General features: G+C 39.1%; 1 protein-coding gene across 7 annotated transcripts in view; it reads left to right on the forward strand.

Annotated features, from left to right (window-relative positions):
* The window catches only part of CACNA1I (calcium voltage-gated channel subunit alpha1 I), a 1,298,213-nt gene that overhangs the window by 1,240,938 nt on the left and 43,372 nt on the right, over nucleotides 1-13,903 (forward strand). For 6 of the 7 annotated variants that reach the window (XM_033929511.1, XM_033929508.1, XM_033929510.1 and 3 more), the window contains 3 exons: nucleotides 10,996-11,117; nucleotides 11,391-11,717; nucleotides 12,131-12,277. In XM_033929511.1, coding sequence (XP_033785402.1) covers nucleotides 10,996-11,117; nucleotides 11,391-11,717; nucleotides 12,131-12,277 — 596 coding nt within the window. The remainder of the gene's footprint in view (nucleotides 1-10,995; nucleotides 11,118-11,390; nucleotides 11,718-12,130; nucleotides 12,278-13,903) is intronic. The other variant, XM_033929513.1, reaches the window with a different exon arrangement.

Below are 13,903 nucleotides of genomic sequence, written 5' to 3' on the forward strand. Positions count from 1 at the left end.
CCATTCAAAACTGTTTTTCTTGTGGCCATCACCTCTGCCCGCAGAGTTTCTGAACTTCAGGCTCTTTCCTGTTGGGATCTCTTTCTAAGTATTATGGATTTCAGCATGGTGCTCCACACAGTTCCTCTCTTTGTTCTGAAAGTGGTTTTGGCTTTCCACGTAAACCAGGAGGTCCAACTTCCTGCTTTTGCTTCTTCTGGTTCCAGAGAACATGATTGACTGTTGCAGTCCCTGGATGTGCACAAGATCATGTTATGGTACCTGGTACCTGGAGCTTACATATGAGTTTTGTCTCTCCATCCATCTTTTGTGCCCACAAGGGCAGGCCAGCTTCTAAGGACACAATCTATAGATGGATACATTCGGCTGTCTCCTTGGCCTACATAGCAGCTAGTAAGCAGTCTCCCTTTTTTGGTGCAGGCTTTCTCTCTACCAGAAGCATTTCTTCCTCTTGGGCTGAGTTCTCGGCTATCTCACTGAAGTAGATTTGCAGGGCTGCTACCTGGTCCTCTTTACATACTTTCAACAAGTTTTACAGGATCAATGTGGTGGCCAAGCAGCATTCTGCTTTTGGTTCTCCACTTTGGCAGCAGGCTCATCAGTTCTACCCTGTTTCTATGGAACAGCTCTGTTACGTCCCAATAGTCCAGGAATACAGTGGGATTGAACAAGAAAGAAAGATTAAGTTCTTACCTTTGCTAATCTTCTTTCTTGTAAATCTACACTCTGTTCCTGGAACCCGCCCTGTGATTTGCTAATTTGCTGATTGTCTGCCTTTGCAAATACAGGTAACTGGATTTCCATTTCCTGACCAGCCTTCCTAAGAGTACCATGTGAATGTGTTCAGCACTTTGTCTTGGGGGGGTCCCTCGGTTCAGCGCCCACTTCTATCCGTGCAGAATGTGTCTCTTTATAGCACTGTTTTTTTGTTGTTCGGTTCCCAATGTTTGCTGACCTGTTTCAATTGTTTATGATTATTCTACGTTTCTTATTCTGAGCAGATTTGATTTACTTGTCGGGTAGTGTCCCCTTACTCCTCTCTTTTGCCTTTGTCCTCTACAGATGTTCCTGGCTGCTTTGTCACCAACTGATTTCCTGGGGGGCAGTCCTGAGGTAAGAGGGGAGGGGCTCAAAACTCTGGTGAGTATGGGAAAATAATCCAATAGTCCAGGAATAGAAAGAAGATTAGCAAAGGTAAGAACCTAATCTTTCGATGTGACAAGGACACTGCCACTGCTGGAAAACGGGTGATGAACCAGTGATTTCATGGACCCCCAACTCTACATTCACACATAAGCCAAGTTACAAATGCCATAGCTCACTCTCTTAATTAGGTTAGTACAAAATGCATAACTCTTTAAAGCCAGTTGCAAATGTACTGTTAGTCCCAATATAGTGTATTGCTTGCACTTTGCTGACCTTTATTTCTACATCTAAATAGATTAACCTTAATGAAGATAAAAGAGATGTCTCTGTTCTAAGAGACACAGGAGAGTTGGACAGAGACAGAAAGAGAAATGAATGCCATCCTTATAATTAAAAATAAGTTAATAACATATTTGAGGCATAAAGCTATAAAAAGATAAACACATTAATTCAAATAGTCTAGACTGTGGAAAAGTATTTATTTTGTATGAGGCTAATTTGCTGATTTCCAAAGGTCACACAATTGTCACCAGTGTTTGGCTTTGACTTTTTTTCCCAGTCTTAACAGGTCTTTAGAATAATTGCAGCAAATACCAATCAGTTTTCTTTCATTTTGGAATATCCAGTCTACTTATCAAATTTGCCAACAGCTTCTAATTCTTATGGAGTTGCCTTTGTTGATTAAGAACATTAATTAGTGCTTATTGAAGGTCTAGTTTTACTTCAGAAATTGAACCATGGGGTTATAGCAGGGAAGTAACAAAACAATAATGCTCTGCTGTTCTTTCAATAAGATAAGAGAGAAAAATCAAAGTCAATTTTGGCAAGCTAATGACTAAACAGACGTTTATCAGTTTAGTTTGCTATTAATGCCACAGTTCCTTCTTTCTTACCAGTGTGTGTGTGTATGTTTGTGTACAGTGGCTACAGCATGTCTGAGCCCCTTTGAACATTTTTCACATTTCATTATATCATTTTAAAAAGATGGAGAAAGATTTGTTTACTTTTACATCTGTATCTTTGAACATTTGGAAAGAGAGATAAGGATTGTGAGAGTAAATTTTATAACTGGTCATCAATAAAGAGGCACCAGCATATCCCTAGCAGGTGTCTACTTTCCTTTATATAATACTAACTTAACAGTAAAAATTTGTGCCTATAGGTTAGGTATATGCAAGAAATTATCTTACAAGTCTGCCTAACTCCATTTTAAATTCTTTTGTTCAAAGTTTTATAGTTTTATAGATCCTCAGAGGGCCACCACGCACTCAAATGTGTTTCATAGTGCGGGGCTTTATGCACCCTTTCGTCACTGGACCTGTATTTTAAGTTGGGTGTAACATACGTTTTATTGTTGTGACTAAAGTATAGGTATACTAAAAGTACTTAGCTTTTTGGTTGACGCTAGTCGGGAGGGTAGAAACATAAGTATCCAACATGTTTCGCCCATCTGTCTCACAGGGCTTTATCAAGGCTCCCTCTCCCTAAAAAAGTTTATAAATAAATAAAGTCATATACAGGTTTCCTAAGTGTCTATACCTTAACCGTATAACCTATATTTATCATTCCTGTGTATATTTAAAACTAATAGTTCCTTACCGTTCAGTAACCACATTCACCAACCACTGCGTCACCGACGAAATGGCGGTCACGTACTTAGTCAGCTGTTATATACGCTAACACGACAACAACGTCCCATCATCTAAGGGACGTCATTGTGTGACGTAATTTTACCTACTGGCTTCTCTTTAGTGATTTTTACTAGTTTATTGTACTGGAAAATAACAATAATGAACCCCGGGATTAAACTCATATTAATGAAGCCCATTCTAATTCATTGTTTAATCCCTTAGGAGCCACCGTGTTCAAGCGATAGATCCACCTCTGCTCGGAAAAATTTAACCTACCCTCCCAGTCCCCCTCCAGTTCTTCTTCATTCATAGACTCGATCACTCTCCATTGCAGCTGTTTAATCTCATGGCCCTTATCAAGCCAGTGCTGTACTATAGGAGCCTGCAACGAACCGGTATTAATGCGAGATTTATGTTCGTTTAACCTTATATTAATCGCTCGCTTGGTCCGGCCCACATACACAAGATCACACGGGCATATTATGATGTAAACCACCCTAGTGGTCCTACAGTTCGTATTAGACCAGCTTTTACCACATACCCTGATTGGGGGTCGGTCCATTGCATCCCTTCTAATGTGAGATCACACCATTGACAATGATGACATTTACTATGCTCTGCTTGTTCTAGTGGCCGTGCTATTTTTCTCAGGGTCTGTCCAATAGTCTTACCCCTCCGATAAGAGAAGAGGGGCTGCTCAGTAAAGATCTCATGTAGGCTTAATATGTGCCAATGTTGCTTGATAAGGGACACCAGCACCCCTGATGCTTTGGAGAAAGGGAGGACACAAATCATTCTACCTTCCTCCAGGGTACTACGGGGTTTCTCCGCCAGTAATAACGCCCTGTGGGCATATCGTGCCCTCAGATAGGCTCGCTTAATGGATTTTTTGGGGTTTCCTCTCTCCAAAAACCGTTGACCCAAGTCTTTTGCTACTCTTTTGAATTCTTCTAAGGAGGAACATACTCTCCGTACTCGCAAATACTGGCTGATAGGTAAGCTGAATTTCAGTTGGTAAGGGTGGTAGCTGTCAAAATGAAGCAGGGTGTTACGGGCCACCGGTTTCCTATACAAAGTTGTCTCCATCCTAAACTGATCCTTACTTATCAGTATATCTAAAAATTCAATCTGTGTTTTACTAAAATGGGGAACAAACTGTAGATTAGGATTAAGGGTGTTAATCCATGTACAAAATTCACCCAAACTCTCCTCGGTGCCTTCCCAAAGGAAAAAGATGTCATCTAAAAATCGTTTCCATAGGGGGATGTTTTGAAAGGGTTCCGATGGATATATTAACTCTTTCTCAAACTTCCCCATATAGAGTGTCGCGATGTAGTTTTGCTAACGTTAGCTCGGTGGGTTCTCACTGATAGTTTTTTTGAATACCAAAGGACCTTTTTTCAACAGATAGAAGGGGTGGCAATCGGGGTGACATTAGCACCCTCCATCGCGACACTCTATATGGGGAAGTTTGAGAAGGAGTTAATATATCCATCGGAACCCTTTCAAAACATCCCCCTATGGAAACGATTTTTAGATGACATCTTTTTCCTTTGGGAAGGCACCGAGGAGAGTTTGGGTGAATTTTGTGCATGGATTAACACCCTTAATCCTAATCTATAGTTTGTTCCCCATTTTAGTAAAACACAGATTGAATTTTTAGACATACTGATAAGTAAGGATCAGTTTAGGATGGAGACAACTTTGTATAGGAAACCGGTGGCCCGTAACACCCTGCTTCATTTTGACAGCTACCACCCTTACCAACTGAAATTCAGCTTACCTATCAGCCAGTATTTGCGAGTACGGAGAGTATGTTCCTCCTTAGAAGAATTCAAAAGAGTAGCAAAAGACTTGGGTCAACGGTTTTTGGAGAGAGGATACCCCAAAAAATCCATTAAGCGAGCCTATCTGAGGGCACGATATGCCCACAGGGCGTTATTACTGGCGGAGAAACCCCGTAGTACCCTGGAGGAAGGTAGAATGATTTGTGTCCTCCCTTTCTCCAAAGCATCAGGGGTGCTGGTGTCCCTTATCAAGCAACATTGGCACATATTAAGCCTACATGAGATCTTTACTGAGCAGCCCCTCTTCTCTTATCGGAGGGGTAAGACTATTGGACAGACCCTGAGAAAAATAGCACGGCCACTAGAACAAGCAGAGCATAGTAAATGTCATCATTGTCAATGGTGTGATCTCACATTAGAAGGGATGCAATGGACCGACCCCCAATCAGGGTATGTGGTAAAAGCTGGTCTAATACGAACTGTAGGACCACTAGGGTGGTTTACATCATAATATGCCCGTGTGATCTTGTGTATGTGGGCCGGACCAAGCGAGCGATTAATATAAGGTTAAACGAACATAAATCTCGCATTAATACCGGTTCGTTGCAGGCTCCTATAGTACAGCACTGGCTTGATAAGGGCCATGAGATTAAACAGCTGCAATGGAGAGTGATCGAGTCTATGAATGAAGAAGAACTGGAGGGGGACTGGGAGGGTAGGTTAAATTTTTCCGAGCAGAGGTGGATCTATCGCTTGAACACGGTGGCTCCTAAGGGATTAAACAATGAATTAGAATGGGCTTCATTAATATGAGTTTAATCCCGAGGTTCATTATTGTTATTTTCCAGTACAATAAACTAGTAAAAATCACTAAAGAGAAGCCAGTAGGTAAAATTACGTCACACAATGACGTCCCTTAGATGATGGGACGTTGTTGTCGTGTTAGCGTATATAACAGCTGACTAAGTACGTGACCGCCATTTCGTCGGTGACGCAGTGGTTGGTGAATGTGGTTACTGAACGGTAAGGAACTATTAGTTTTAAATATACACAGGAATGATAAATATAGGTTATACGGTTAAGGTATAGACACTTAGGAAACCTGTATATGACTTTATTTATTTATAAACTTTTTTAGGGAGAGGGAGCCTTGATAAAGCCCTGTGAGACAGATGGGCGAAACATGTTGGATACTTATGTTTCTACCCTCCCGACTAGCGTCAACCAAAAAGCTAAGTACTTTTAGTATACCTATACTTTAGTCACAACAATAAAACGTATGTTACACCCAACTTAAAATACAGGTCCAGTGACGAAAGGGTGCATAAAGCCCCGCACTATGAAACACATTTGAGTGCGTGGTGGCCCTCTGAGGATCTATAAAACTATAAAACTTTGAACAAAAGAATTTAAAATGGAGTTAGGCAGACTTGTAAGATAATTTCTTGCATGAACGGACTGAATTATGCAATAGTCTCCATTCAGGATAATTAAGTGCTGAGATTTTCATTATAGGTTAGGTATAAGCACTTATGCCAGCCATATACACTGTGAACTGAAAAAACCCCACACCAAAATGATTTTTTTTGTCATATCTTCCACAGAACTTGGCAGATTCTTATGAAATTTAGTGTGTCATGTCCTGAATGAAGTTGATGTAAAATATTGTAAATATTTCCCACCGCACCACAACACTACCTTGTAAAAATGAATTGTGAACTGAATAAAAACACATCAAAATTTTTATGGCATAAAAATGTAAAGTCATAAAGTAATGCTTCAATTAAGCAGATGTTTGAAGTGCACTCCCATTGCACGAAGGCACACTCTGAGGCTTGGCCACCACTGATCTATGGACTTGTCAATGACACTGTGCTTCAGCTCAGCCCAGAGATGAGGCGCTGTTTACGGTCTTCGACATCAGATATCGCTGTCTGGTAGACACATTCCTGTATTAGCCCACAGATCCGGTAGTCAATTGGGTTTAGGTCTAGTGAATTTACAGGCCAGAGGCCTGGACCAATGAAGTCTGGGGTCTTCTGATGTAGCAGTTCTACAGTGTCCTTTGCCCTATGTGCTGGGGCACTGTTCTGTTGGAAGATAAAGTAGTCTCCTGACATGCGACAGATCGCTGGCAACAGCTTCTACATCAAGAGGACTTCCCAGTAGTATGCATTGTTGATCTTAACCCCAGGATTGATGAAGAACAGATCTGTGAAGCCAAGTTTTGAGATTGTGACTGAGACCATGACTGATTGTCTGAAGGTTGGGCGGGTCCATAGTAAGCATTTGCATTAACCTCACGCTTCAGAGTTGTTGAAGGCACGAACAAGCGATTAGTTTGTGTGTTAATCAATGGAGCTGCTGTAAATATCTTTTCATCTGTAAACCAGATGAAGCTGATGGGTACGATTGTTATAAGTTTAAGGAGGTAAAACATTTGTGCTATTGAAATTGCATTTGTAATTTTATCTTCATTCTCTTCAGGTTGGATTTGATTGGGCAACAGGTTAAGGGTGGTAGGGTTGGGGTATATTTGTAATGTGATCCTAGAGATGGAAGGGCCCAGGGTTGAGTGCACGGAGTGGCTGTGGAGAATATCTCGAAAGGTCTCCTAGAAGTTAGTATAAACTTTGTCCAGGAAGTATCTCCCAAAAGTGGGGTCAGAATTTTACAGGTCACAGAATAATAATTTACATACTTTTCAGAAGGTTTTGCCCCAAAAGAGAGGCTAGGTAGAGAGAAAGTTCAGTTTCCAAGGCAGTAGTTTTATCTTTCTTTATTTAACTTCAACTAAAATTGAACCATCCAAGAGTCTATTACATTCATACAATTAACCACCTCTTTCACAATTACAGGAATAGGTAACATAACAATGACATCATCTGCATATACAGTCATGTGAAAAAATTAGGACACTCCATGAAATATTTAGTTCTTAAGAAATGTTCACATATCGATGTCACATCTTTTTTTTATTTATCTCTGGAAAAGAAAGTGTTGTAATTGCAGGTAAACAACAAAACTAAATCAGCTCAAGTCCTCTATTAGGATCCAAGACTTGCTTAATTGAAGTCTTGGATCCTAATAGAAGACTTGAGCTGATTTAATTTAAAACAGTGGTTCCCAACCCTGTCCTGGTGGACCACCAGGCCAATCGGGTTTTCATGCCTGTTACTTCCATTATATGCAAACCTCTCTCATGCATATTTATTAGGGCTAGCTTAAAAATCCGATTGGCCTGGTGGTCCTCCAGGACAGGGTTGGGAAATGTATATTTCTTGTGTTCTTTGATTAGTTGAAGTGTAATAATTTTTATACTTTAACAAAATGTAGGATCCTGACTAATATGCTTTTCTGTACAAATGTATACTTGGTATTTAATTTAAAATAAATAAACAAAAAAACAAAAACTTTTCCTTGATTGACTCATGAAATAAAAGATATCCACAAAAATGTGTATTCTAACTGAGGAATAAACTAGGACACCCTACACCTTAATAGCTAGTGTTACCCTCTTTGGCTGAAATAACTGCAGTGAGGCACTTCTTGTAGCCATCTACCAGTCTCTGACATCGGTCTGAGGAAAGTTTGGCCCACTCCTCAATGTAGAATTCTTTCAGCTGTGAGTTGTTTGAGGGGTTTCGTTCATGTACAGCCCGTTTCAAATCATCCCACAACATCTCAATGGGATTCAGATCAGGGCTTTGACTCGGCTACTCCAGGACTCTCCGTTTCTTAGATTTTATCCAGTCCTTGGTGAATTTACTGGTATGTTTTAGGTCATTGTCGTATTGCAGGGTCCAGTTCTGCTTCAGCTTTAATTTTCTTACAGATGGTCTCACATGTTCCTCAAGCACCCTCTGATACACAGTAGAATTCATGGTGGATTCTATGATGGTGAGCTGGCCAGGTCCTGCTGCAGCATAGCATCCTTAAACCATGACACTTCCTTCCCCTTGTTTCACAAGTTGGTATGAGTTGGTTTTTTTTTCCGGAATGCTGTATTTGGTATACACCAAACATGTCCTTTTTTCTGGTGTCCAAATAATCCAATTTTAGACTCATCTGTCCATAGAACTCTATTAAAGAAGTCCTGGTGTTTGTCTACATTCTCTCTGGCCTTGATGTTTCTCTTAGAGATCAAAGGTTTCCTCCTTGCACAATTCCCATGCAAGTTAAATTTGTGCAGCCTCTTTTTGATTGTAGAGGCATGCACTTTCACATCAACAGTAGCAAGAGCCTGCTGTAGGAAGTGGAACTGTGAAAGCAGGAGAGGGGGCAAGGGCACAAGGAGAAGAGGGGTTGGATTAGTGAATAGTCTTTTCTCTATTATACTCTAGGCTCGCCCTCTCCCCTATTGTACGAGTCCTGCTTATACTCCCAATAGCAAACACATATGCTCCTCTTTTACCTTCCTACTCAAGTATGGACTGTTAGATGATTTCTTTTGTTATATTCACTAACTATTTGATAAGTTTGTATCTTAAAGCATCGTGTTTTAATCTCTTAGAGTTTTTTATATTTATAATTTGAGGTATTTCCATTTGTATTGTAGTTATCGCTGTATGTTGCAGCTTCATTTGTTGTGAACTGCCTAGAACCATCCTGGTCTGGCGGTATATAAGAATAAAATTATTATTATTATTATTGTCTTTATGCATTTGTTGGGGCAGTTAAGGAGGTGCAAACTCTTCTGAAATTAAGACGATCTTTTACTGGAATTAAGCCTAAGCTGCTTTTAACATTATGTTCTAAGAGTCAATTTTAATTAAATTAATTTAATTTGGCATCTATAATCTGCTTAACCAAGCAATTGTTCCACATGATTAACAAAGAAGATATCTGACTTGCTGAATGTTCTTCATTTACAAATTCAAGTAAAATATCAATTCTTCACACACATGTACTAAAATACATTATCAAGGGATCGTACAAAATCCAAATTAAATTATTTTGATATTATCAATAATTTACAAATGAAAACTAGTTGCAAATTAGCTAGAAACTTCAACTTTGTTACATGTCAGTTTTTTGGTAGTTCATATTATATAAATTTGGGTGTTGGATGATTTAATATAAATTTAGTAGTCAAATTAAACATCATTTTAAAAAAATGGACTGACCAAGAAAGCGGGATCAAAGACATAGCATCACTTTCGACAGGACTCTTTGCAGGCAATGGCATTTGATATGAGTTGGCGACTTGCTGTCCCCTCTTTTTTCTTTCCTTCAGAAATGCTCAAATCTACAACTCCTCACCTCATAAACATGTTTAAGGATTCTACAATAAAAATACAGAAATATTTAAGCACATTTTATTGGGGCTATGCCAATGCAAATGTTGTATATGCTACTCTGCGTACTGACATACACAAACACATTTATTTATGTTTTGATAGATATAGCCAATATTCATAGTTTTATCCATGTAACTTCCAATGTTACACATATACGTCCTTTGCTTTAAAATATGTTTCTATCTGTGATCTTTCTATCTATCTATTTATCTATAAAGATATAGATAGATACATAATTAACATGTATACACAGCAATATATAGGCATAAAAGTTTTCAGCAGATTATTTTGAGGTTAACCACATATCAACTAATTCATGTATAAAGTACTTCAAAAGATAAATTCACCTATTTTTTTGAGACCTCCGTTGTGTTGCTACGTGCAGTATAGTTCAGATACACGCAGACTATATACACCTCAAATCGTCATTGGTCTTCAAATTTAAAGTGATCAAAAGTGCTAGTGTTATTTAAATAAATAAATAAATACTTTATATACTTTTTTTATATAAATATTTTTAAGATTTTTAGGATTCCCAACAAAGAATACTTATCTTAGTTGGTATGCAGAGTGTGGCTAAAGGAAACATTTTCCGACATAGGTCTATGTTTCGCCCGAAGGCTGTTTCAAGGAACTCCCCCTTTTTGTTTGCTGGTACAGGCTGGTACAAGCTTGGCAAAGCGGGACACATTGCACCAGCAAAGAAAAAGGGGGAGTTCCTTGAAACAACCTTACCAACTAAGATAAGCATTCTTTGTTGTGAATCCTATTTATTTATTTATATAGCACTTTTGAGCACTTTAAATTTGAAGACCAATGACGATTTGAGGTGTGCATAGTCTGCGTGTATCTGAACTATACTGCACTTAGCAACACCACGGAGGTCTCAAAAAATAGGTGAACTTATCTTTTGAGGTACTTTATATATGAATAATTTACATGTATGTCATTTGCTTTAAATATGCACCTATTTTTTAATAACAATGAATTTGCATTAGCATAGTATTAGATTTCTGTCTTCTTAAGCATTGTTAAGCTGAAATTACTCTTGTTTCACAATGATAAAATGCAGTGAGATTATGTGGTGGTAGCTGTTCATTTTCAGGAACTGTTCCATATCTGCTTTTTCAGTGTGCAATGATGACAATCCATGTGAGGGCATGAGCCGTCATGCCACCTTTGAAAACTTTGGGATGGCTTTCCTGACGCTTTTTCAGGTTTCTACTGGGGACAACTGGAATGGAATAATGAAGGTAATGTAGACTAGGCTGTTGAAGGGAGATGAGACAGAAATGATATACAGAAGGCAAGAGGCACATGAGTTAGTTAGAACAACAAGGTGTTGATTGAGAAGATATATTCATCAACAGAATACATGGTTGAAGAAAACTGGCAACGTGATATAGAGGGAGAGTCATAAAATTGATGAAGTAGAGTGTGGTATTTGTCTTTATGTGAATACTGAAGTCTTTTGTCTTAACAGTGTCAAATTGGAGTCAAAATATGGCCTCTACCTCTTTTCGTAGGATACTCTGCGTGACTGCACTAACGATGACCGCAGCTGCCTTAGCAATCTGCAGTTCATCTCTCCACTCTACTTTGTCAGTTTTGTCTTGACTGCACAGTTCGTGCTTATCAACGTAGTGGTGGCTGTGCTCATGAAGCATCTGGATGACAGCAATAAGGAGGCCCAGGAAGATGCTGAGTTGGATGCTGAGATTGAGATGGAACTGGCTCATGGGTTCTGTTCCCAAGGCTCAGGGTCACCAGGCTCTGGCTTAGAGATAGGCACCAAAGGAGGGAGATCGGCTGGTGAGAGCCATATTACTCGAAAGTGTTATTCCCCTGCACAGGTAGGCATTCTCAGTCCTTTTGCGAGAAAACTAAATTATGAACTGAAGAAGTTCATTTTCATTAGTTTGGGCAGGGGATGGAATCTAAATTTAAATTAAGCATCTGCAGTGAAAGTCGCTGAATTCTACTCAACCATATATATTTCACAATTATAAATGATGATACAGATTGCAATGGGAAGTGACACCCAAATACAACATCTGTTGTTATAGTTCTGGTTTTCTTTCGGATTCCAGAGAGAGCCTGTCTTTATTATGTGATTTCCTTCACCGTTTTTTTAAGAATGACATATTTCTTTTGAGGAAACAGAAGCCTCCTCAACTTGCAATGTGTACCAGACATTACCTTTTTGTTTTCTTTCCCTCTCTTCCCCATTTACGATTTCTGCTTCCAAAACTTTCCATCCCTCTAGGAGAACCTGTGGCTGGACAGTGTGTCATTGATAATTAAGGACTCGTTTGAAGGGGAATTAATGATTATTGATAACTTATCAGGCTCCGTCTTCCATCACTATTCATCGCCACCTCTGTGTGAGAAATGTAACCATGACCAACAGGAGGTAATATTTCTTCTGTGGTTATGAGAAGATGAGGGATGGGGTGAAGAAAGGGGAATCAAGATTATGAATGGAGAAAAGAAAATATATTCAAAATCATGTAAGAGGAGATAAGATTTAATATCATTAAAGGGATGTACCAAACTGATTATATTTAAAAGGAGCAAATTCATTTGGAAGTTTGCAATACCATAGGCTAAAAGGTAAAGGAAAAGGTGATTAGAAGGCTCAGGGACAATGGTTAAGGACACCATTATCCTGTAGTAATGTAAGGAAAATCCTGGATCAGACAGCCTTTCTACGAATCAAATGAATAGAAAGAAAGATATATACCTTAGGAATATGGATTGGTCTTCCTCTGATCACCTTAAAACATATTGAGAAATAAGAATCAGTTGGAGCTGAATGGGTCTTCTGAGTGCTAGGATACAAAACACTGCTGGGGGGGGAGGTCTTAATTTTATTCCAAAGCATTCTAAGATTTGAAATCCCAATTTTAAAAATAGCCAAACACTCTGATTTTTGGTTAAAAATGGTTTTGGGAGGACCTGGGAAAAGGACAACCAAACTGTGGTGCATTGGAAACTCCTGGTGAACAGGTGTCATCCCATATGAGGCATGTTGTGCAGAATCTGGGAGAGCCCCTTTGGCATCGTATTTGCACAAGTGGCAGAGCTGGATCAAAAAATGCTAAGATCATGAATTGAGCCTTTTTAAGGTGAACCTACTGCCCTTCTCCAAAGGCACGGCCATCGTTAGTACGGTTACTGTGACATAACCAAATAACGATAGATGACAAAAATTACAACCGGTTTTAGCTGTGGGGAAAGTGTGGGGCTGTCATTAAGTCTTACTTAAGCTTGGAAAATAAGTGAGGAAATCTTCTGAAAAAAAGGATAAAAAAACACACACACAGCCCAGTGGCATAGTGATTAATAAGGTATGCTCTATCATGAGAGATTCTGGTTTGAAAATGATGCAGTATCTAGTTTGCTTTGCATTTGCTAGCACTGTGACCGTAGCAGGGATCACACTTTTCCATTGGAGTATCCAGTGGAGCATCCAGCAATATTAGAAGAGATTCTTTTTATGTCCATTTACCTGTATAAACAGTGATTTACCCATTTAAATTGGCCTACCTAACAATTGCTTTCCCTAGCAATATACATATGAGATCCACAACAGGAAAACTTTTTGCATGATGATTCAAGTGGGGGAGTAAAGTACATACTTAGAAAGGTATATTCTAGTCTGTGTGTACAATCCTTCCTCTGCTGCCAGAAAGAGAAGATGCAAACTCAGGGATAAAGTCTATAAATGGTGCTCAGATTTAGGCATGAACTAATATGCACACGGGTGATTATAACACAGACTTTCTAACACTTCTCAGTGCTCAGAGAACCATTTTTAGCTTATGAGACCGCTGAGTAAGCAAAATTTTTTTTAGCCTGCTACTGATACGGCTCAATTCTCAGTCATTGCACTGGTCTCTGTAGTATCTATAAGTATAATACTCTCTCACTTTTTTGGATCTTTTTAAAATATCAGGTAAGAAAGTATTATACTTATAGATACTACAGGGACCAGTGCAATGACTGAGAAATGAGCCGTATCAGTAGCGGGCTAAAA

Source organism: Geotrypetes seraphini, chromosome 2, assembly GCF_902459505.1.
Source record: "Geotrypetes seraphini chromosome 2, aGeoSer1.1, whole genome shotgun sequence".
NCBI classification, from domain to species: domain Eukaryota; kingdom Metazoa; phylum Chordata; class Amphibia; order Gymnophiona; family Dermophiidae; genus Geotrypetes; species Geotrypetes seraphini.